This window comes from Sus scrofa, chromosome 2 (genome assembly GCF_000003025.6).
Source record: "Sus scrofa isolate TJ Tabasco breed Duroc chromosome 2, Sscrofa11.1, whole genome shotgun sequence".
In the NCBI taxonomy this organism is placed as follows: Eukaryota; Metazoa; Chordata; class Mammalia; order Artiodactyla; family Suidae; genus Sus; species Sus scrofa.
Genome location: NC_010444.4, coordinates 92216874 through 92242248, shown reverse-complemented (window position 1 = coordinate 92242248; position 25375 = coordinate 92216874). Strand labels below are relative to the sequence as shown.

Genomic DNA, 25375 nt, shown 5'->3' with positions numbered 1-25375 from the left:
GAACTAATTGAGGTAAAAGAGTAAAAAGTAAAGTTTACCTTCATGGTGGCTCTTCTTTAATTTGAGGCTCCAGTAAGAATGGGACATAAAATGTCTAACACAGAAATGAGAAAAGCAAACTTGTGTAATTTGTTTGGCAATGTTGGAGAAAAAAGAGATTACAGACCCAGACTTTAAAGCAAAAATGGTGTTTATAGGTTTGCATTGCAGGAGTGAAAGATGGGCCTGCCTGCCAGCCAGAGGTTAGAGACCACTCACCACATTTCTTTTAACTAATCCAAATTCCAAGTTTTCCTCATACCTGAGTAAGATAGAGAATTGCTTTGTGAGCACTGCTTGGCGAGGAAACATCAGAGACGGAAGATGAGACTTTGGGAAACTCATAATAGAGAGCAAGTCGAGCCCAGCCATATCTGCAGAGTTTTAGAAGTTTGAAAGGGCATTGATGACATGCAGATTCAGGATTACCTTTAACACATTTCCAACATTTAAAAATCTATAAATTCAGGGAAATAAAATATTTTAGGCCTTTTAATAAGTTTGCCTTGTGTTTGCCTGGGGTGGAAACACTTTAGGGATTGCTTTCATAGTTCCAATGACTTTTTAAATATGTGACATGAATATATTTTTAAAAAAAAATGATTCTAGAGGAGCTGGTTTCTTCCTGCACATCCTCTACCCATTTCAAATATTCACTCTCATACTCCCATCAGAGAGTGGAAAAACCCTTATCAATTATATGAATTTGAAGATTTTCTGATTTTCACTGGAAATGGTCTCCTCATTATTAATTTAATATTATAGAAGAGATTAAGGTTATTCTGATTTGTATTTGGTGAGAGGAGAGCTTTATGGCAATTTGTCAAGAATATCAAAACGGTATCTTTCTACTGAGCTTAAGATTTTATAAACATCATAAAGGCATTTTAAAGTGAATGGAACAATTATTAATATTTTCCATATGTGAAGAAAATATTTTTCTTACATAGTAGCATTTAATTGCTATATTGCATCAAAAGGAGATTTCTATTTAAAAATGAGAAAAATGTTGAAAAATGTGTTAGGTGACAGTTATGCTGCAGCAAACTATTGCAGGGTGATTTGGAATGCAAGAAAATGTGGAGAGAAACCATCAGTTAGAACATCTCCATATAATGAAACAAAAAGTATTTGGTGAAAAATTCTCCATGACCAGTATGTTCTTAAACAACCCAGGGCAGAGACTATACTATAAAGGTTCAGAGACTGAAGATACTTTTTGTTTTTATTTCTTGCCATGTTGTTGTCTTTGCCTTTTCTTACTCTATTACTCAAAGATCTCAAAGAGATTTGCATGTTCTATTTGAATGGACATTTTTTGAAGTCTAAAGCAGTTGAAACACATTAACAGTTATATTGACATTATTCATAGTAAGTCATTGAGGTTATTTTGACAAGATAATATTCTCATATTTCACTTTGATAAATCATACCTCCACATCATGATCAACCAAATGCTTTCAATACTTAAGTTTTGGGGACACAGTACCCTTTTCAAAGCTTGTTCGCAGATATTGCTTTATTAAAAAAAAAATAGTATACCATTAGAGAAAGATGTTTTGAAGCTAAGCTTGATAATATGCTCATTTTGTATTATTTTAAACCTTTACTAATAAATAAAAATGTTCCATTTTCAATTTGATATTGTCAACATCATTATCCTGAAAGCAATGAAATTATAGTTGATTATGCCTTGTCTCCCCAGATAAATTTACAAAGAAAAATGAGAGTTACTGGTGTGATTACTCAAGGAGCCAAAAGGATTGGAAGCCCAGAGTACATAAAATCCTACAAAATTGCCTATAGTAATGATGGAAAGACTTGGGCAACCTACAAAGTGAAAGGCACCAACGAAGACATGGTAAGACTTACATTACGTGCTTAATTTGAAAATAAATTCCCACTAATGATCATTGATTACCAAGCGACTACTGATTCTTGGCAGAAGCTTTATGTTGTTGGATATGTATTTATTATTCTTTTAATTAGACCAGTGGTGTGGAGAGGGTAAAAGTTATCTGGAATTATAACTGGACATTGGCTACCCCTTAGACTTTCTCGGACTCTAATTGGTGATCCTATAAACACTTTATCACAAGGCTGACATAGTCCCAGGTATAACAATTTGGTTTTATTTTAACAGTAGTTAGCTTTCAACTTAGTTTCATTGCTTTGACAGATTAGCACTCTTCCTAATCAAATAACTACAGATCAAAGCTATTTCTTAAGAAATAGTATAATTTTAAAAGAAAAATACCAAGTTACAGAAAAGATATGTATCTTGGGAGTTCCCGTCGTGGCTCAGTGGTTAACAAATCTGACTAGGAACCATGAGGTTGTGGGTTCGATCCCTGGCCTTGCTCAGTAAGTTAAAGATTTGGCATTGCTGTGGGCTATAGTGTGGGTCACAGAGGCGGCTTGGATCCCGCGTTGCTGTGGATCTGGCATAGGCCGGCGGCTACAGCTCTGATTCGACCCTAGCCTGGGAACCTCCATATGCTGCAGGAGTGGCCCAAGAAATGGCAAAAAGACAAAAAAGAAAAAAGAAAAAAAAAGAAAGAAAAGTATGTATCTTTAGGATTTCCTGTTGTGGTTCAGGGGTTAATGAACCCGACTAGCATCCCTGGCCTCACTAAGTGGTTTAAGGATCTGGCATTGCCCTGAGCTGTGGTGTAGGTCACAGATGCGGCCTGGATCCCATGTTGCTGTGGCTCTGGTGTAGGCTGGCGACTACAGCTCTGATTTGACCCCTAGCCTGGAACCTCCATATGCTGTGGGTGTGATCCTAGAAAGACAAAAAAAAAAAAAAAAAAAAAGAAGAAGACATGTATCTTTGTATACTTTGTGGTGGAAGAAAAATTTTTATTTAGCAGAAATAAAATATTTTAGAGGAAATGGATATAATATTCAGTGTTGCCTTTGCCTTTTCATATGGTATTTCCAATTTTTAAATTAATTATAGCCAAAATTTGTAATTTTAAAAATATCAGGATCATAACTAGTTGCATTTAAAACTGAGTCATTAGACTAGACTCTAATAAATTTTATGATTTTTTAAACTACCTTCTTAGATTAATTTAAATAGGTTTTCTGATTACCAGCTTACATAAAAGATAAAATAAGAATGAGATTTAAAGGAATTAAAAGTATCACATTTTAGCACTTAAATTTTAGAGAGAAATTAGCTTTTCACTGGAGACATATATAAAGAATTATGAGTCTCTTATCTGGGACAGACTGATAAGGAAGTAATCTTGAGAAATCAGACCCTAAAACACCATAAATCTGATGAGAGCATTAAAGAAACTGCATAGGAGCCAATAGCAAAGATTGGTTCCCTAAAATAAAACAAAACAAACAAATAAGAAACTGTAATTACAAGCAGCAAAGTGAATAGACAGACCTCTATCCCAGATTAAGTTGAAAGATTTAAGGCCATCAGAGTCGGGTACAGATTAAGTCATAGGTCACAGTGGTTTGTAGCTTTAATTGGCGTTTTATCTATAGGGTTTTATATTCACTGCTGATGGCAAGGTACTTCCTCAATGCTCCAGGCTCCTAAATTATTTAATCCAGTCTTTGAAAGATTATGTTGGATAGGATATAGGGTCAATATATGAAAGTAGGTTAAAAAAAAAAAAAGCACTATTGCAGTTAATAACTTTAAACTCTGTAATATCTCTTTACACAGGTATTCCGTGGAAATGTTGATAACAACACACCCTATGCTAACTCTTTCACGCCTCCCATAAAAGCTCAGTATGTAAGACTCTATCCCCAAGTTTGTCGAAGACACTGCACTTTGAGAATGGAACTTCTTGGATGTGAACTGTCAGGTGAATCTCATATTTCAAAGGGGTAGGGGGAAGCACATTTGTGTGTAGTCTGTAACTAACTTGCAATTTTTTCATATCCATAGATGTGCACTTCTGTGACAAAAATGTCTTGGGCTTGGTTCAGTGAAAAAGAGAAAGAGAATGTGTGTAGGATAAAGTTCTATAGCATACTACAAAATAGAATTAATGTAGGAGGGGCAATGTATTTTTTCGAGTGTTGTCAAAGAATGTACAACAAATTTTCACTGGAAACTTGTCAAATTTGAATGTCTTCTTGATTTTAATAGCAACTATGATTTATGTTTTATGACAAAATTTCGGTTAAAAATTGGAAGCTGCCTGACCCTATGAATTACAGTTACATTTAGGCTATATGGCATGATAAAGTAAGCTTTCTCTTTGTACGTATACCACAAGAATTTGGTTTTGTGTTCTGTTTTTAGGTTTTATGAAACATGAAAATGTGTCATTGCTTCCAAGGAGACAATACGTTAAAACCAAGATTGCTACTATAAATTCATTTTTATATCATTCTTATCCAGCACCCTGGGTGTTGTATAAACAGTGGTTTTTAGACACAGAGATAATCTATCAGAGGACTCAGATTTAAATAATCTTTATCTTCCTGGAGTATCAGGACAAGATATCAATTTGAAGATTTTATGTGTGGCTCTCATAGTAGTTCACTTTCAATTCAGCTAGTTTCTGAACTAAATAGAAAATCTTGTCTAGGCATTTCACTGTGCTATATTTTGGGTGGTTGTTCCTATATTTCTAACATCAACATTTATGAACTATCTCTGAGACTGTGGCCTGAAATTTTGTTCAACTTCTGTGTTTTTAGGAAAACTAAGAATTCATTTGTGACCCACTTTTTAGTGTAACCTCCAAGGATAAGACAGACTTTTATCCTATTTACAAAAATATTGTTTAGTTAAAATTCGGAGGATGTATCCTTACAAAGAGACAACTGAGAGCTTTTTATTCATTTCAGAAGGTTGCATATAGGTTAAAATGTACACTTTGTATCTATTTCCCTTCTCAGCTTTATTTGTTATGTTAAGAAAGGGAATGACTTTTAAGGAAATACAAGTTCCTATGAAAAATAACCGAACTTTAAATGAATCCAGGAATTAGAGATATTTGGGCACATGAGTGAATCTGATTTATGAATTACAGTTTCATATTATATATGAGTGTCTTTTATGAAGCAATCACCATACAGTTTTAGTACCATTAATTATCCTAATGGGGGTGTTTTCCTTATTTTGGTAATTCAAACTGGCTTATTGACTACCAATAAATCTCAGCAGAGTTATTGCTGTACAGTGTTTATATTGCATGTCACTATTTCACCACAGCCCAGTGTCATCCCTAAGTCATTCATCATAAAGCAATCAAGAGGAAGCCACAATATGATGAGGTTTGCTGCAAGTCCTGTGCCTTTTAAGTTGCCTCAACATCACCTTCCCGATTTTTCAGTCTTTTGATTCATAAGAGCCAGTCTCTCAGACAGGGCACAGTTACACCCCTAAGATATGAATATATTTTATTTTCAAGTTTGATGAGAGTGTAACACTTGACAATTTAGAGATTTTTATGTTTTCAAAAAGAAGCCAGATCCCCATCTCCTAACCCCAGAAATTGATTTTGAAAAGGGCATGCGGAGAATAATATCTCTCAATGAATGATTTTAAAAGCTAGGACACCTCACTATAGAAATAATCAATTTTGTTGTTTATACTTCATTTTGTTCAGCTGCTTCATGCTGGTAAAAGAGTTAATTTATACATATGAAATCATACATATGAGAAGGGAAACTTGTGGTGTCAGGCAAATTGACAGAGAGGTTAGCTGTAACACTTGGAAATAAACAGTAGTATAATGTGCCAAACTATTTCCCACAATCCCATGCAACCACTGTAAAGCCCATGGCTGTCTTATTGTATTCAATAAACTGTTATAAGATCTCTCAGCCTGCCTAGAAGATCAGCAGTTAATCTTTTCCCAAACACTTAGAAAGAAAATTCCCTAAATTCTCTGAAAGAGAGGTGACTTAAGATGTTCAGAATGAAATGAATTATGAACATAATTAGTACAGGGATAATTGTTTCTTTGACCAATTATTCAGCACTTCCTCTGGGCTAAGTGCTAGGCAAGAGTGGGCAATGAAATGAGTTCTATAACTAAGAAGAAATGGTCAAAGTGAAGGTATCCCTTATCTATCCATTACTTCAAATATTATATTATATCACAAAAGGGAAACAAACAAAACCAAAAACTTTTATTTTCCTTGTGTCTCTTCTGCAAGCCGAGCAGTTTTACAAAGATTCCAGTGCAAGGTGTAATCTAGGTAGAGGGTTTAGGGTAATAACAGAGGAACAAGTCATAAATCCATAATACAGACAATGTATGTTAACTTAGAACTGCTTGAGGACAGACAGCATGCTATTAACATTTTAGAACTTTCCAGAATCTTTGAGATTGGTCATGAAGTTTTTCTTTTTGAGAATTTATATTTAGGATTTAGAACTATTTATATCATAGGACTTGAAATATAGGTTTCCTATGCTTACAACTCTACAAGATTTAATCTAAGACATCCAGTTGGCTAATCCTGCAGGTTGGTTTTTGTCAAATTTGCATAGGATAGGAGTTTCCTAGAAGGTGGAGGTGAAGGTAAACATGGAGAAGCCTCAAGAAGGAAAGTTTGATCTAGAGTGACTAGGACAGAAAACAAGTAATTGTAGTTAAGAATTATTTTTATCAATGAAGAGTTCTAAACCACCTCTCTCAGAGCCTGGACTTAAAATGGTCTTGTTTTAGAAACTGCAGCCAGTCATTGGATATTCTTTAGTGTTCATGTATATGCTAATTTTGGGACATAATATTGTCATATGTTGGAATGATCTTTTTTGAAAAATAAAAATAGCTAACATTTACTTAATGCTAGCTATATGCCAGAACTGTTTACAAATATGTTATTAATTAATTTCTTAGAACACTTCTTTGAGATAGTTTTTATTATTATCACCACTTTGCAGATGAGAAGACTGAGGCACAAAGTGATTAAATAATGGTTACAAAGCCACAGAGCTAGTAAGTAGGGCACCAGAAGAGTTTGAGGAGATGCCATTGATAAGAGAAATCTCCTCTTTTATCTTGGCTTTCTTGATGATCAAACTTACTTTGTATGTTCCTTGGTCAAAATATAAAATTTTACATTTAGAAGGCTCAACCACTGGATAATATGATAATAGAGTAATGCTTCCTATTACAACTCTTGTGAATGTAATTTTCCCACAGTTGCAATTCAAAATTGGGAAATCTTATGTATATGCACAAACACACACACACACACACACACACACACACACACAGTTTTTCAAGGACACTCAAACAGAAATGTTGCAAGATATCAAACCTGAAAATACATATGGCAGATCTGAGAATCTTCAAAAGATAGTCAACACTACAGCCTATTGTGTATGATTGAAACATGGTTTATATAGAGGCTTGTCCAATAATTATCTTTACTAGAAATAGCTTATTATTTTCTGTTATTTATTAGTTTAAATACTACACTAGCACAATGTGGAACACATGGTATACACAGAATAATATTACCTTCCTACCTCTCACAAGAAGGCTTGTTAGTGCTATAGGAATCAATGATAATGACTAATAGTTTTCCTGGAAAACAAAATGCTGTCCAGTTTAGAATATACTATTGGAGTAGTTTGTGAAAAATGCCTTTGCACTGAGGGAATTTTCATTTGCAGTATTATGGAAACAAATAAGAGAAAACCAAATATACTTTTGGACAAAATGTTCCATTTTTAAAGACAAAATGAAACTGTTGAAAACCAGGGAACAGTCATGAGGCGATCAGTAATGAGACAGGAGAGAGCATTTCAGCATTGTTTTCATTTTGCAAAATCATCTATCACAGAAAAGTAGTTTGAATTGTCTTTCTTGTTTTCAATTTTTCCAAAATATATTCAGACAAAATAGCTTGAATTGGCTATTTTGCTTTTCGATTTTGTTCCAGATTTATTTCTGATTATAGCCCTTTTTTTTAAATTTAGATGCTCTTTCTTTGGGGGAATGAATAGCATTATGCTTAATCTTCTCTTGCCTATCCAAAATGAATGCAGAAAACTTCCAGGGTGATAAATCATTTTTCTCATGGAGCCCTTCTCATTTTCTTCCAGGCTGTTCTGAGCCTCTGGGGATGAAATCAGGACATATACAAGACTATCAGATCACTGCCTCTAGCATCTTCAGAACACTCAATATGGACATGTTCACTTGGGAACCAAGGAAGGCTCGGCTTGACAAGCAGGGCAAAGTGAATGCCTGGACCTCCGGCCACAATGACCAGTCACAATGGTTACAGGTAATATTTTCTAAAAATGTCTCACTATCTACTGTTCCTCTTCCTTAGAATATTTCCTCTTGGTTGGGTGAATGTCAGAATCATTACTGTCATACTAATTTAAATGTGCCTTCCTCTTTTGCTTAACTAAATTGATAAAATAGAAATGCCTTATGAATCCAATTCTTTGTGCTGTTTTTACTCTGATGTTGATTTATAGATGTTCCTGTCAGATTGATGCAGAAGGGTGTACCATATCATACTATGTATAGGTCAGTTTCATTGATTATGAGACCATTTGCATTTGAACTCTCATCTGTTCTAATGCTCTGTGTCAATATTGGTTTGAAAAAGCATCACAGCAGGAATCCAAACTGCCTTGAAACCATGTCACTGACCTACGGGTTGTTCTCATAAAATCATGACTCATGACTTATTAGCTCTTTACCTGTGGTTGCTAAGCAATGGAGTGATTTGATTACGTTCTCATAAGAGAGCTTGCTTATAGAAGGAAAGCATAGACGCTGCAGAGTCTGTTTATCATTTGCAAATGAAATAGGTTACACTCAGTGCTTTTTAAAACAATCTTCCTGAAATGCACTTACTTGTGGAGTGCTTTCAAGTATGCACAAATTTGTTAATGTCTTCTGTGGCAAAGAAGAGTAAGACAGCTTAATTCCATAATGAGGTCATTTTATTTGAAAGATAGGAGTTCTACTCGTACTGATTTTTATGCTGTACTTATGAATTTCAGAACTGTGGTGCTTCATTGTACTTCTGAAATCATGAAAACAATTAAAATAGCAAATGTTACCCCTCATTTAACCAGATTCGCTATGTGCAAAACTGTTCTTACCAAGTCACCTGAAATTTCCTCTTCTCAGTCTCTTTCTTGGGCTTACTTTTCCTATTCTCACAGAAATGGTCACATTTTTTCTTTCCTTTCCCCTAACATTCTATCGGGATATTTATTGATCTGAAGCTTTATTAAATTCTTTCATTACTGCTCATTATGAATAATTGTTTATGTCTCTTTCCTTTTACTCTTCTATGAGATAGTATATTTATCATCCCAGAACCCAGCCTCATGGCCTTGTCTTATATGTAGCAATAGTAATACTACTAAATTAAATCATTCTCTGGACAAATATTTGTGACGCACCATGATAAACAGTGGTGGCTCCTGAGTGCACAGCACACTGTTCATGTTCCTAGGACATTACCTCTTTCATAAACCATTCCTTTTATTCAATGTGCATGACACCATACTTCATTTTTCTTTGTCCTTCTAGCCGGTACCTCCCACCGTCCTTCAGGCCACCTTCCTCTGCCTGTCATCTACCTGACAACTCCACGCACTTTCACCAGTTCCACACACGCATGTTAACTAAACTGAGCAAGTCCCAGTTGTTTCAACTACTGAAGAAAGGATTCAAATACTTTAAAATTATTTCACTTCTCACCATCCCCACTGCCACTTCCAAGATCCAGGCTACCACCCCTTTTACACCAGGGTTTTTGCACAAGAAGCCTCCGAACCAGCCTGCTGGTTTCTGGTCTTACTCTCTAAAAACCTATTTCCCAAATTGTAACCATTGTGATTTTTTTTTTCCTAAAGTGTAAATATAATTATCTTACTCTTTAAAAACAAAACAAAACAAAAAACCCTTCAATTGCTCCCTTTCAGCCCTAGAATAAAATGCAGATTCCTTAATATAGCCCAAAAGTCTTAGCATGATTTGGCCCCATTCATTTCTTACCAGTTTCTTGAGCCAAATCCCCTCTTTCTCTTCCCATTTCTTTCTAAATGTCCTTTTCCTAGAGGAAAAGAATGGAAAGAGCACCTCGGCCCTCAACATCCCCAGCCTTCTGTTGGTTAAATCCTTCAACTAGAGTTTAGATGCACTTTCCTGCTGGCAAATCTGGCTTCAGTTCTCTCCTGAATACGACTGTGTCTCCTGTAATTCTCTTGCTGCCACATTATCATACTCTACTGGAAATTGTGTTTTATGCTAGATTATTTGCTCCAGGAAGTATGGAACCATGTCTGTCTTTATTTTCTCAGTCTGTTGTCAATACCTGTTGCAACACCTGAGGCATGGTAGGCATTCAGCAAATACTACTGAATGAAAAAAAAAAAATGAATGGATAGATCAAAGTATTGATCAAGTTATTGATTTGGGCCTATACTGCATGTAATCTTAGTCCCCAGTTTAAGAGACTAACTGCTAGTGTCCTCAAATTTTTAAATATTGGAAAAGGAAATCTAAAAGTTCATATTAAAGGTCTGACCTTTTTAGTAAAGGAAACTGAATTTTTATAATACATAGCCTTTAGGAAGTTTTCAAATTCTTAATTAGAAGAAACCACGGAAAATGTCCTTTCTGTTTGTTAGACTTGAATGGTGAAATTAAACTTGTTCTTTGCCACTGTATAATATTTTTAAAATTGGAAACATTCCAGTCATATTTCAGATTAACTGGGCATGGCTAACATTATTTGTGAGTCATAATGCCATGTGGAATAAGACAAAATATTTTACACCTCATAAGTAACACAGACAGGATGGTAGACTCTAGAAATATCCACATAAAGGTATTGCCAATGGCAAATTTCTTTAGATATATAAAAATAAAACAACTATTTGTACATGGATCAGAGTGTAATGTTCAATGCAAACCTCCATCCATCACTTTTCTTTAAGATGGCTTTTCATCTGTCTTCTTAAAGTCACTTGCGTGGTGAAATTGATTCATTCTGTTGGTGACAGATTTTCTGTCAATTCAAGGACCAGTTCTTCAAGTATATGTCTACTTTTTGTTGTGTCACAAAATATTCAGAATCTCCAAGGCAAGGTAAACCAACATCTTTACTTATTTTTATTTTTTCTTTTTTGACATCATGCGAAAAAATGCTCCAAAACTGTAACTAATTTTAGTATTTTTTTCCTCAAGAGAATATAATCTGTTCAAGTGTACATTGTTATATTTGCTTGTGTCTTTGTTGAAAAGAAGATTAATATTTTTATAGATAATGTATAGGAGAATTTGAGATTTTAATTGTTGATAAAGAACCAATTGTTATCCTTATCTGAGGCCTCTGAGTTTATCAGTTTTGGCTCTATTCTTAACTAAAGTACATCAATTCTGAGAAATAGTTCTTCAGAAAAGAAACAATATCATTTAAATTCTCTTCCTCGGAGTTGCCATCATGGCGCAGTGGTTAATGAATCCGGCTAGGAACAATCAGGTTGCAGGTTCAATCCCTGGCCTTGCTCAGTGGGTTAAGGATCCAGCGTTGCTGTGAGCTGTGGTGTAGGTCACAGATGTGCTCAGATCCTGAGCTGCTGTGCCTCTGGTGTAGGCTGGTGGCTACAGCTCCGATTGGACCCTAGCTTGGGAACCTCCATATACTATGAGAGAGGCCCAAGAAATGGCAAAAAAGACAAAAAAATAAATAAATAAACAAATAAATTCTCTTCCTTAATGATCAAACTCCTGCTTATTGTATTTTAAGAAATTTCTTTTATATGCCAACTATACATGTAACACTCTAATAATGAGAGTTTTACTTCAGTTTGATGTTTTTTTTCCAAAACCTAATCAGGTAATATCTGGAAATACAATTGTAAATGAAACCCCCCAAAAAAACCCCTTTACCCAATTGTGATATATTTTAAGGAATTCTTATACATTCCTTTAAGGAATTCTTACGTATTCAAATATCAGTTAACATTTTATTCTTATTATCATGCTAATGTTTCTTCCAGTCAAAATCTGAGAAGTTTCTTGTGGATTTTTTTAGAAGTGATCTTGCTTAACTGGTTAGCTTCCCTGAGCTACTTACTCGCTATTCCTATATAAACATGGCAAACATGTGTGAAGTCCACGGGCAGGCCTAAGTAAATGGTATTTCTCAGACCTCTGAAAAAACATTGTTCCATCACTTATGTTTGACGGTCTCTTAAAATTTGAAAAACAAGTTTCTACCAATGTGTTTTCCAAAAACTTATATAAGTTGAATTGCAGTTTCTGCCTTTATTCCCTATACCTAAGTTGAAAGGTCATAAGGCAATCATTCCTATAGTTGGATATGCTTCATACATGGTCAGACTAGAGTTTAAGTCCTGTTGTAAAATAAAGAGATGTTTAATTTACAGAAATTTTTTTTTAGAATCAAACAATTGTTATCTCTTATTGTTAGTTTCTAAATGAGAAATTTGGTTGGGATTAAGTAAAACAAATGACAGAACAGAGGAAGCACACAGTGGATACCCAGCAACGAGTAACTCCCTTCTTTCTCTTTCTGGTGGCTTCTGAAACCCTGGGAGAGCATTAGCTGACACCACCAATTATAACCAAGAATGAAGATGTACATATATATTTTTGCTACTTCCCCAAAAGAAAATTTCCAATGAAACTATGAAATGTAATATATCCTGAGATCAGCTGCAAACTGTGAGCAGTGTTGATAAATTACATAGATTTGCATTGGCAAACAAACATTTTAAATATTTTTATCTGGGTAGCATCAGTTATTTTTCAGATGGTTTACCTGAGAAGAGTAAGAATATTATTAATAACTTAAAATGAACATTATGTTATTTGGCAATGTTCTCTACTAAAATTACACTCTTTTTGGATTGGCTGGGTGGTGGTGTTGTTTTGTTGTGGTCTTTTTTGTCTATTCTAGGCCCACACCCGCAGCACATGGAGGTTCCCAGGCTAGGAGTCTAATCAGAGCTGTGTGTTTTTAATGTTCATTTTCAGTGGCTTTTCAACAGAAGGAGTAAATTTATTTATGCTCAAATTATACAAACTGATTTAAATGCAGCATGGAGTTGAGATATTGAGTGACTGTCTACCAGGAGTAGGAGCATCATTGATGATAATCTTATAAATTGTGAAGAAATGTTTTTTGCTATAGTAGATGCAGCTAAACAAGGAGTACTCTATGAATTAACTCAGATTGATTAAAAATTTTTTAGAAATAAGACACCATAGATTCTCTAATAGTGAATACCCTGTATAATGTAGTCATTGTCCAATTTATTGGTGGTGACTTTAGAAAATGCCTAAGTCACTGTCCATAATTGAGTCTACTAAAATTTGTTTCAGATTTTGTAAAGGGTAGCATAATATAACTAATAGGAAGAAAAATGTCACAGTGTTACCTGGGAAATGACCTTTTGGTCTCTTTCATGAGATATTTGGTAATTTAGAGTAGTCTGCATAGTATTTCAACAAAATTAGTAGAATTAATAGAATTGTAAGACTGTACATTTTAATGCCGACCTTTGTCAAAATTGCAGCTGACCCTTCACAGCTTCATTTCAATACTAATTTTGTGGAAATATGTAAGAAGGCAATTGAATTTAGGTTTTCAAATTAAATAAGCCTTATTTAATTTGGTCCATTTCAGATTTTTAAAAGGGAGTATTCTAGTCATAAATATTATAACTTCTTTAAAACCATTAACTTTCCTTTCCCTCTGGACAATTTTATTTACCAAAGAGCTCAAGGAAAAGTTTTTAAGGATCAAGGGACCTCTAGGGCACTGGGAAACCTTTGGCAATGTGAAGCGCTATTCTGACTTCCAACTCACTATTTCCATAATTCATATATAGTAAATAGTAAGCCTGCTTGGGTTCAGTTATCAAGCAGACCTGAAAGAGGTCACATAAACAAACAATTTGTGTAGGATTGTGAAACATCTTCCATCTTTCATAAATGGTAATATATTTGGAGTATATGAAGTGAATCAAAGGATGTCAATACTTTGCTTGGATTATAAATGCATTTTTAAATTATTTTATAATTTTATAATATCAAAGGGAATCTCCATGATCCAATTAGGAAAAAAAACACTTAATAAGCCTAATAAAATTGAATAAGCTATTTATACAGAAAGTACTGTGCTAGCAAAGGAAAGTGCTCTCAGCATCAGGGTAGTTGTACTGAGTGCATAATTTGAACTCCAAAAATGTAGTTTTGAAGGCTGACAAATCACATCAATACTCTGGGCTCGGTTTTTGCTCTTTTTCTAAAATGGGGAAGGTTGCCTGGCAGTTATCTTTTTCGAAATATCTACATTTTAGAAAAAGAGTTTTTCAATGCTATAATCTTAGTGCTAAAATTATAGTATCTAAATGATGATTGGCCAAATCAAAAGTAATCAGAAAATTACCAGGCCTACCAGATCAATTTCTGGTGAAGTTAACAGAAAGACATTGTATAACTGAATTAGGTTAGGGATATAGCCATTTAACTTTAAAAATAAACTTTTAAAAAGTTAACATTTATATTATGCATATTATATCTACTCAATTCCCCAAATATTGCCCTTACCTTTCTACCCATCCTAATTTTGAGTCATTTCTTTGTGTTATATCTCTATAAACAAGCTTGAAAGGAAAGAATTCCCTAAAATAAGGCAATGAGATGTATCAAGCCATTAGGAAGTACTAATACATTAGTATTTATATACAGCACATCATAAAAAATACACAAAGTAATAGTTCTGGTGGTAGGAAGGAATAGATTAGATTAAGTTCAGGGTGCAGTTTTGAGAGGGTAAGCCTCAGTGGTATGCAAAAATTGGACAGAGGCTTTGTGGTTTAGAAGTGCTTTTAAACATCTTCATAATTTTAAAAATTCAAATATATATTTTTGAGACACCTACAACAACAAAATATAATATCAGGTGCAAGGAACCGAAAGATATATTCAGCACTGTGTCTGCCTGCAGATATGATTGCTAATGCCCTAATTGTCATAGATTTACCACTCCAAAAGCAATAAACAGAAATGTGGGAAGTTGGATACTTCTGCCTAGAAGCCATATCTGAAACCACTGAAAAACTGAACAGCAGGACTTCTAAAAATTGTACGTGCCTAGCAGGCTCATTCATGTTTTTATGATAATGAGAATTGAATGACTTCTGATTCCTTTGTGTGCAAATGAATTTTAATTTGACATATTAGTTATCTTTTATATTAACAGAATATAGCTACAAGAACAGGGACTATTCTCTTCTAAAAATATGTACAGAAAATATGCCAAAGAGTAAAAATTAGAACTTGGGAATACTGTTTCCAAAAAGATAAGCATTTATAAAGGCTTTCAAATAAAATGGGAATCAGGTTGAATTGGTGATCTCATTTTGTCTTTAAAGCAGTCCTGTCAGTGACTAAGTTATGTCCATTATATGAGGTTACAGAGAGTCTGGAAGGCTTCCTATAGACTGCACAGCAGTACAGGGGAATTCGACACACCAGGGAGTTTACCCAGCGATTTTTACCACAATATTTGGTAGACCGTTGAGTGAGCGAAGTGACTCCTTTTTCAGGGGATATGTGTTGGATTGGGAAGTTCTTGTAAAACCCCATGCTAACCATGGCTATACCTTTCTTGAAGGAGTATTTCCATGGATCCAGCTTGCCCTCTAAATTTGTTTTCACACTGTAAAAACTGAATACTCATACAATTGAATACAAATATGTTAACTATTCAGAAAAGGTCATTTTTTTTTCTTTTTTCTTTTTTTTGGTTTAAAGTAAAGCAGAAGTTCCCATAGTGGCACAGTAGAAATGAATCCGACTAGGAACAATGAGGTTGCAGGTTCGATCCCTGGCCTCGTTCAGTGGGTTAAGGATCTAGCATTGCCATGAGCTGTGGTGTAGGTCACAGCTGCGGCTTGAATCCCACATTGCTGTGGCTCTGGCGTGGCTCTAGGCTACAGCTCTGATTAGACACCCCCAGCCTGGGAACCTCCATATGCTGCGGATGCAGTTCTAAAAAGACAAAAAGACAAAATAATATAAAATAAAATAAAATAAAGTAAAGCAAATAGGAAATAGGATGGAAATTCTAGCATTTTCTTCCTGCAACTCTATGGCCTGTCCTTGGTGCACATACCACACTTTAGACAACAATTTTCTGCCCAACATTCTTGGTCATAGTTAGGCTCACCTATTTTGGTTATTTTGGTTTATTCTAGAGACCTTTGTAATTTTTCTTTGAGGCCAGTGTTGCTATGATGACTAGATCAGTACAATTTTCATTTACATTCATGATTAAGGTATCTTTCCTTTATGAAGTATTTATTTGCTAGCTAATGTCAACATAAAATAAAATTATTTGTAGCAAAAATTGCATTCATTTTCTCTTTCACATTAAATTAGCATTTCTGTGAGGAAACCAACGCCCCAGTGAAGTGACTTTTAAGTTTCTGGTGTCTTTGTTTTATGCTGCTATTATAGTTCTTTGGTGTAGCATGTCTCCCTGAAAGTGTCGATCCATCCAGCCATGCCTGTTTCTGTATTAACCTGTGGTTAGAACCTTCTCTCATATCCTTGAAGATGTGCCTATGGGCATATCTGCCTACCAATTAATTAGCTTCCAATTAATGACTTGCTGGAATTAGTGTGTATGTCAGAGAAAAATAGATAACAATTTTCTTGGCCAGGGCAGATTGTGGCTTCAGTATCAAGGCCAACCAGAGTTTTCACTTCTTAACTCATCACCTAGACTCCTTGCCCAGGTCTGTCAAGATTTCCAACACCTCACCCTCCCTCAAGCTTGCCCGCTATTCTCTGTGACTGCCCTCCTTTTGTGCCCTCTGCCCACCTGAGCTTTCTTGCTTGATTTATCTATTCTTTGTTCTTGCATGCCAGCTCCAGCCTGCCTTTGGAAGATTGCTTGCCTATTTATCATCAGCTCATTCTCATCTCTGTGGAGTTTCAGCTCTGCCCTTGCTCCAAAGGGCCAGCTTGCTGCCATAGATGAGCTCAGTCTTAGTTCTCTTAGCTCATGGCCCTGGCACTCAAAATTTATGTTTTTCAAAATGCTTCTTTTCTTCAGATAGGTCCACTACTAGAATCCAGTTCTCCTGACTATAGACCCAGAGTTTCCAAAAGCTCCTCTCCTTCTCAATCTGATTATGAACCAATGAAATCAGGATAATGTATATCACTCTTTCATTCTAAAAATACAGGTACTCTAAAGCAAATTAGATTCCCTTTCTCTCCAAATGATCAATTTTGTCAGCATTTTCCAAAATGTGCCCTGAAAAACCCTGCTTCTACAAGGTTCTCAAAAAAAAAGGGAAAGAAAGAAAAAAGAAGATTCTATGCTAAAATACATTTAGTAAAGCCTGTATGTTCATCTCTGTTCTTACTTATTCAGATGAATATTAACATAGGTTGCCTAAGAATCCTATAGGAAAGAGATTTGTTTTATTTGGTGATTTTCAACTTATTTGATCACAGAGTGATTTTTAAAAATAAGTACCTTAACATGCCCAGGAACCACTTTAGAATATTCTGTATTAATTAAATTGCATTTCTGTAATATTTTGCTATTTTCAAAAGACTTTTCTACTGATCTATATCTTTATTGTAATTTGGACACATACGAATTATTTATGTAAACTATTCTGTCCTAAAGCATGTAAAAACAATGGGGTTATATGACTTAATCCTGCAACTATCAGAACTTGATTACAAAACACAATCTCTCTTTTCCATTGAGTGCCATTTTTTTCATGGCTATTTGCATCTGACATTATGTAGAATTAAGTCTAACCTTAGTAGCCTTTTTTCCCCCCCATGAACTTTTCCATTATTTTTCCAATATAGCAAAATATGTGTATTTGGAAATATGATTTTCCAATTCACTGCATTCTTCTGTTTTTATGATAGACCTACTCAATATCACAATTTTATCAACATATTGCCCATATATGTACAAACAAAGCCTGTAAAAGTGCCTAAATGGATTCAAAGCATTATTTTCATTTTCTCTTTAGAAAAAATATTGCAGGGAATTCCTTGGTGGGTTTTTGTTTGTTTGTTTTTATGCAATTTTTATTTTTTCCATTATAGTTGGTTTACAGTGTTCTGTCAATTTCTATGTACAGCAAAGTGACCAAGTCACACATATATACATATATTCTTTTTCTCACATTATCCTCCAACATGTTCCATCACAAGTGACTGGATATAGTTCCCTGTGCTATACAGCAGGATCTTATTGCTTATCCACTCCAAATGCAATAGTTTGTATCTATTAAATCAAGATTTCCAGTCCATCCCACTCCCTCCCCCTCCCCCTTGCCAACCACAAGTATGTTCTCCAAGTCCATGAGTTTCTTTTCTATGGAAAGATTCACTTGTGCCATATAATAGATTCCAGATATAAGTGATAGCCTATGGTATTTGTCTTTCTCTTTCTGACTTGCTTCATTTAGTATGAGAGTCTCTAGTTCTATCCATGTTGCTGCAAAAGACATTATTTTGTTCTTTTTTATGGCTGAGTAGTATTCCATTGTGTATATAGACCATGTCTTCTTAATCCACTCATCTGTTGATGGACATTTAGGTTGTTTCCGTGTCTTGGCTATTGTGAATAGTGCTGGCAATGAAAATACAGGTGCATGTATCCTTTTCAAAGAAAGTTTTCTCTGGATATATGCCCAAGAGTGGGATTGCTAGGTCATATAGTAGTTCTATATCTAGTTTTCTGTTTTCTATTTTACTGTTTTCTGTAGTAGTTGGACTAATTTACATTTCTACCAATAGTGTAGGAGGTTTCCCTTTTCTCCACACCCTCTCCAGCATTTGTTATTTGTTGACTTGCTAATGCAGGTCATTCTGACAGGTGTGAGGTGCTACCTCAAAGTAGTTTTGACTTGCATTTCTCTAATAATTAGTGATGTTGAGCAATTTTTCATGTGCCTCTTGGACATCTGTATATGTTCTTTGGAGAAATGTCTATTCAGGTCTTTTGCCCATTTTTTCAATTGGGTTGTTGGGTTTGTTTTTTCTTTTTTTTTTTTTTTCTTTTTTTTTTTTTTGCTGTTGAATTGTATAAGTTGTTTGTATATTTTAAAGATTTAGCCCTTGTCAATTGCAACCTTTACCAGAGTGGGTATAGAAGGAACATACCTTAACCTAATAAAACCCATTTATTACTTTCTCAATGGAGAAAAGCTGAAAGCCTTACCACTAAAATCTGGAATAAGACAAGGATGCCCACTCTCACCGCTTTTATTCTACATAGTATTGGAAGTCATAGCCACAGCAATCAGACAAGCATAAGAAATAAAAGGCATCCAAACTGAAAGAGAAGAAGTAAAATTGTCACTTTATGTAGATGACATGATACTGTATATAGAAAACTCTGATAACTCCACACAAAAACTACTCCACTGATCAATGAATTCAGCAAAGTAATAGGATACAAGATTAACATTCAGAAATCAGTTGCATTTCTGTATACTAAAAATGAAATATTAGAAAAGGAATATAAAAATACAATGCCTTTGAAAATCACACCCCAAAAAATTAAATACCTAGCAATAAACCTGACCAAGGAGGTAAAGACATATGCTGAGAACTGTAAAACATTAATCAAGGAAATTAAAGATTATTCAAAAGATGGCAATATATCCCATGCTCCTGAGTTGGAAAAATTAATACCATAAAAATGGCCATACTATCCAAAGCAATCTACAGATTCACTGCAATCCCTATCAAATTACCCATGACATTTTTCACAGAACTACAAAAAAAAAATCCAAAAATTTATAGGGAACCACAAAAGACCCAGAAGTGCCAAAGCAATCCTGAGGAACAAAAACCAAGCTGGAGGCATAACTCTCCCAGATTTCAGACAATATTACAAAGCTACAGTAATCAAGACAGTGTGGTACTGATACTAAAACAGACATACAGAACAATGGAACAGAAGAGTGAACCCAGAAATAAATCCAGACGCCTATGGTCAGTTAATCTGTGACAAAGGAGACAACATAAAATGTGACGACAGTCTTTTTAGCAAGGGAAACCTGGACAGATGCATGTGAATCATTGAAACTGGAACACATCCTCACACCGTGCACAAAAATAAACTCAAAATGGCTTAAAGACTTAAATATAAGGCAATACATCACCAAACTCCTAGAAGAGAACACAGGCAAAACATTCTCTGACATCAACAGTACAAATGTTTTCTCAGGTCAGTCTCCTTAGGTAACAGAAATAAAAGCAAAAATAAACCAATGGGACCTAATCAAACTGACAAGCTTCTGTATAGCAAAGGAAACCATTAAAAAAAAAAAAAAAAAGACAACCTACCAACCTACCAAATCAGAGAAAATAGTTCCTTAGTGGTTTAGTGGTTAGGACTCAGGCATTTTCACTGCTGTGGCCCGGATTCAATCCCTTTGGGGAACTGAGATCCCACATCAAGCTACTGCATGCCATAGCCAAAAATAAATATAAAATTAGAAAAGAAAGAATGTTTCACATAAGCTACAGGTAGCCCAGGTGTGCCTGTAGAATAGTCCACCCTTGTCATGAATAAAATGGGCTCTATATATTGACCACTCTAATCATGGAAGGTAGCATGTAAATAGTTTTGCTTATTAAGGAACAGTTCCTGTCAGCTAAGAGGCTTATTAGCTAGAAAAGTTTACATAAGCACTCAAATGTTATTTGTCAACTCAAGCGCTTAGAACATTTCTCATTGGTTTAAAAGTACATTTGATAATTTTACTTAAAACTCTGTTTCCATCTCACTTAACATAACAGAAGATTTTCATTGGAATTTAAAATAATTTACTGTAAAGTTTGTCCTTCTGCAAACGTTCATACTTTTTGACTTTGCCTTCTCTGTATTCACAGGGTCAAGTTCTCTCTCTTCATTCCAAAGAGTCTTTCATAACTGGCATGCATTACATTTTAACTTAGGATTCATATTAGGATAGCCACTGTTTTCCAGTAAAATGGGACACTAAACACACAGTAGCATTCACCTCTGTTGAGTAACTATGAATGCATCATTATTCTAAAAATATGTTCCTTGAAGTCAGAATACAGTTTCTTTGAATATGATTTCTGTTGTCCCATATATTTTTTTCTTCTATATGCTCAGTGGCTTTTGGTAGAGAAAGCTAAAAGCAGATAAAAAGCATTTCATCCAAGGTTATCTCATGTAAGAAAGAGAGATACTTTATTATATCTCATATGACTTCTTATATCTCATGTAAGAGAGACATTTGCCTATAATCATTATTAATTAGTAACTGTTTACATGATATCTATAGTTTTAAAATTAGAAATAAAGTAAAATTTTATAGATTGCATTCAAAATTGTATTAAATATTATGGAATTGTGTAATTATTATTACCATTTTATAAGCAACTTAGTTAACAAACCAAATATGGTTAAGAGGGTCTAAAGTGAATGAATAAAATAAAAGCAAGGGTAATTGAGTAACTGTTATTCCAGTTAAACTCTGAGTCACCTTTCTCCCTGCTGCCTACCTATTTGAGGCTCAGCCTTTGTTTCTTTCATGAGAAGTACTGTGGATTTTAATCCCCAAAGCTGTAGGATTTGATGGCCCTTCATGAGCACTACAGGACCCGTCTGTTCTGTCAGGCATATGCCTAATGATGTGGGAGGAGTTGTATAGACAAGATAATGGATCTGAGTACTTAGGATGTAACACTAAATGTATAGATGTATGTTTCTATAGCTGCTTCAGAGCTCCGTCATGGGAAATAAGGGAAAATCTAAAAATAAAGCCACTTTAAAGCCTTCAGTGGGAAAAAAGTACACCACCAGCTCCCTGTATATTCTTGCGTGTTGGTGTCAAATTCATTTTCTCAAAGTGTGATTTAGAGACCCTCTGCATCAGAATCAGCGGGCATGAGCTGGCTGAATATGTGGATTCCCAAATCCCACCCCCAGAGATTCTGATGTTTTTAAGTCTAGATTGGGCATAAAAATGTGTATGTATATCCAGGCTTTCTTGCACAAGGTGAAATTTGAGAGAAAAGGAGTTGGTAATTTATGGCTTGGTTGATAAACATATTTATTTAGAAGCTACCATATTAATGGAACTTGCTTAGATATGATAAATTGAAAAATATTTGAGTATGAATTTAATTGCTCTTTAGAGTAGAGAATCAGACACTTCAAATTAAATTAATGTCATGATACCACTACGAAGAAGTCAAAAATTCAGCCTTATATTGATCTGACTTTTATTAAATGAATGAATCCAATGACAAATCTTTAGTTTCTCCTAACTCTGTAGGAAAAAGGTGTATCAGACATACTCACCTAGAACTGTTACAGGGTCCAAGCTCACTCGTCTCACTGCAGGACAGGTCAGTAAATCAGGAGATGAGTTGTTGGGGGCAAGGAATAATAACTTTATTTGGAGAGCCAGCAGACTGAGAAGATGGCAGACTAATGTCTCAAAGAACTATGCCCCTTATATACAGGAAAGGGGAGGGGAAGCAGTTAGTTGTTGCAAACTTCTTGTTGCAAATATCCTTTGTTTTTGTGGCTGTCCTTGTAGGTCAGGTCATAATGTTCCTGTAAACCTTCAACAGATGTTATTCTCTGTTCTGCAACTTTTTATCTGCAAATGTAATATCCTTAAAGATGATAGCTTTAAGAATATCCTGTATATTTCAGGCTATAGACTGCATCCTTTTGCAAAAGTTTCAGCACCAGGATGACTAGGCACAAGTGAAAGAGAACAAAGCTTTAAGGAAAGTTAAAGGAAAAGGAACAGATCTAATATGGAGTCATATTTTTTCTTCCTTATTGCAGAACCAGACCTAAACTCTGAGAAAGAGGATCTATATTGGTTTCTGTATTTCTACTACTCTCTGGCTATGAAAGATATAGATAAGTAGGTAGGTAAATAGATAGATAGACAGACAGACAGACAGAATTAAGATCTAGTATGTGGAATTATGGAACTTAATCACACCTTTTTGTTAACTGGTCCTTTGATACATGTAGTGCAATAATGGGTATTCCTAGCAATGACCCTAAGACACTACTAATTTATATTTGAAAAGAGTAAAATATATTCAGTGAAGATGGAGTATTAATTGCAGTGTTTGATAAAGAAGCTTTGTTTAAAGTATGTGCTTATTGAAAGTCTGTTGAATCATATTTTTCAAAACATGTCAATGTGTGTGCAGTTTATAGACATCATTTTAAATTAATTGATAAATTTGACCAGAAACAGTAGTTTGTAATGTTAGGATAGTAGACTCTATAGCAGAACTACCTGGGTCAGACTCTTCCTCTGCCACTAACTAGTTCTGTGACTCTAGATAAACAACTCTACCTGTTAGTATCTCAGTAGTCTCATTTTCTAAACAGTAATAGTAGTAACTTATAGGATTGTGTTAAGGACTAAATGAATTAACAAAATAAAATGCTTAAAAACAATTACTATAAAATTGTTATTATTATTTTATTAATCAGAATGAACCACTTACCAGTGAAAATGTATGTCACATTTTCCTTAAGGTTGCCAAATAAAAATCTAGAATGCTTAGTGAAGAATATATAATAGATAATTGTTTAGTATAATGATGTCCCAAATATTTTAAGGGATGTATTTACACACCCAAAAAAAAGGTTGGTTGTCTGAAATTCAAATGTAACTGAGCATCCTATATCTTATTTTGCTAAATCCAGGAATCCTATTTTCACTATGTCTTGTTTGCCTTCCTTCCCCTGGAATCTCTAACTGAACTAAGTTATGATGCTGATATAGTGATGATTTAGTCAATAAATAATGGTTTTAATAAATTGCTTATCTATAATTGTTCTGCACTGTGCTTATATTCCAGATGAATATATATTAGAAATTCAATAGTTTATTAACTCTCAGACAAATATGATTAAACTGACCTCCACTTCATAATTATTGATGCCTGTTTTGTTCCCGGGAAAAAAAAAAAGAAGCTATTCTTTATTCTGACTCTACTGTGTTTAGTAGATTTCTGGGGATAAGTTGAACCATTTGAAGTCTACACATGGAACAAGGAGGTGAATGCTGGAAGTCAGTCTTTTTCAATATATAAGGATTCCATATAACATTTTCCATCATAGGAGTGGGTTGAAGTTGCAAAGAATTCTCCTGAGTTACTTAATGATGTTTAGGATATTGTGTCTACAGTTTGTAGAAATTACCACTAGATGGCATTTAAAGTCCTCTAAGATTTTTGGCTCAGTGAATTCATATTATAATGAGACACACACATTCTTTAGGACCTGACCCTTGATCCTCTGAATGACATTGGAAACTGTATCCCTCCCCATCACCTCCAGCGTTAGTGTATTCATCTAAGAAATTTAGTAAATGGCCATTCCACAGGGCTGTCAGGAGACTGAATTCTCTGGGTATGAAATAGATATAGCTCTAGTGAAATTATGGAATTTGAATTATCACAGATTTTTGTTAATTAGTTCTTTGATATGTACAGCCCAATAAAAGATATTTATAGCAATGACCATGAGATGCTACCAATATAAAACATAATTCAGGAGTTCCCATCATAGCTAAGTGCTTAACGAACCTCAGTAGCATCCATGAGGATGTGGTTCGATCCCTGGACTCATTCAGTGGGTTAAGGATCTGGCGTTGCCGTGAGCTGCAGTGGAAGTTGCAGATGCGGCTCAGATCTAGCATTGCTGTGATTGTGGCATAGGCCGGCAGCTAGAGCTCCAATTCAACCCCTAGCCTGGGAACCTCCATATGCCACCAGTGCAGCCCTAAAAAGCAAAAATAAATAAATAAATAAATAAATAAAGCAAAAAAAAAGCAAAAAATAAAACCCATAATTCAAAGTACCTGGAACAGGCTGAGAGCTGCCATTTTAGTTCTCTTCCCTTCTTCTTCTTCAGCATTAAAGAAAAATCTCTAGAGATTAGTCGTAGTGGAACCATTTTTGACCCCCAAATCCTGTGGTCATTTCATATTTAATCACAAGACAAAGTAAGGAGGAAACACAGGATCCTTTGTGTCTCTAGGTTTCAATCAGATTATTTCATATATTTCAAAAGTTGCCTAGACTCCTGAATTTTGCCACAACAGTTCTACTTAATGACCTGGAAAATGCTATAGAACTCCTCAGCCCCACTCACGTTGTGAGATTATCCATTATTTCATCAGTCTAGAAAAAGGAGTGATCCCAGTCTCACCAGGTATTTGAAATAGGACCTGCCAACACAGTCATGCATTTACTGGCCATAGCCAAGCTCTCCATGGAAGCATCTAGAAGTTCCTGATAAAGTTTCACTG

At 34.9% G+C, this 25375-nt stretch overlaps 1 protein-coding gene across 2 annotated transcripts in view; it reads left to right on the top strand.

Annotated features, from left to right (window-relative positions):
- Positions 1–25375, top strand: part of EDIL3 (EGF like repeats and discoidin domains 3) — a 431857-nt gene that overhangs the window by 312103 nt on the left and 94379 nt on the right. For both annotated transcript variants that reach the window (XM_005661542.3, XM_021084514.1), the window contains 3 exons: positions 1745–1900; positions 3731–3875; positions 8090–8274. In XM_005661542.3, the coding sequence (XP_005661599.2) occupies positions 1745–1900; positions 3731–3875; positions 8090–8274 (486 nt within the window). The remainder of the gene's footprint in view (positions 1–1744; positions 1901–3730; positions 3876–8089; positions 8275–25375) is intronic.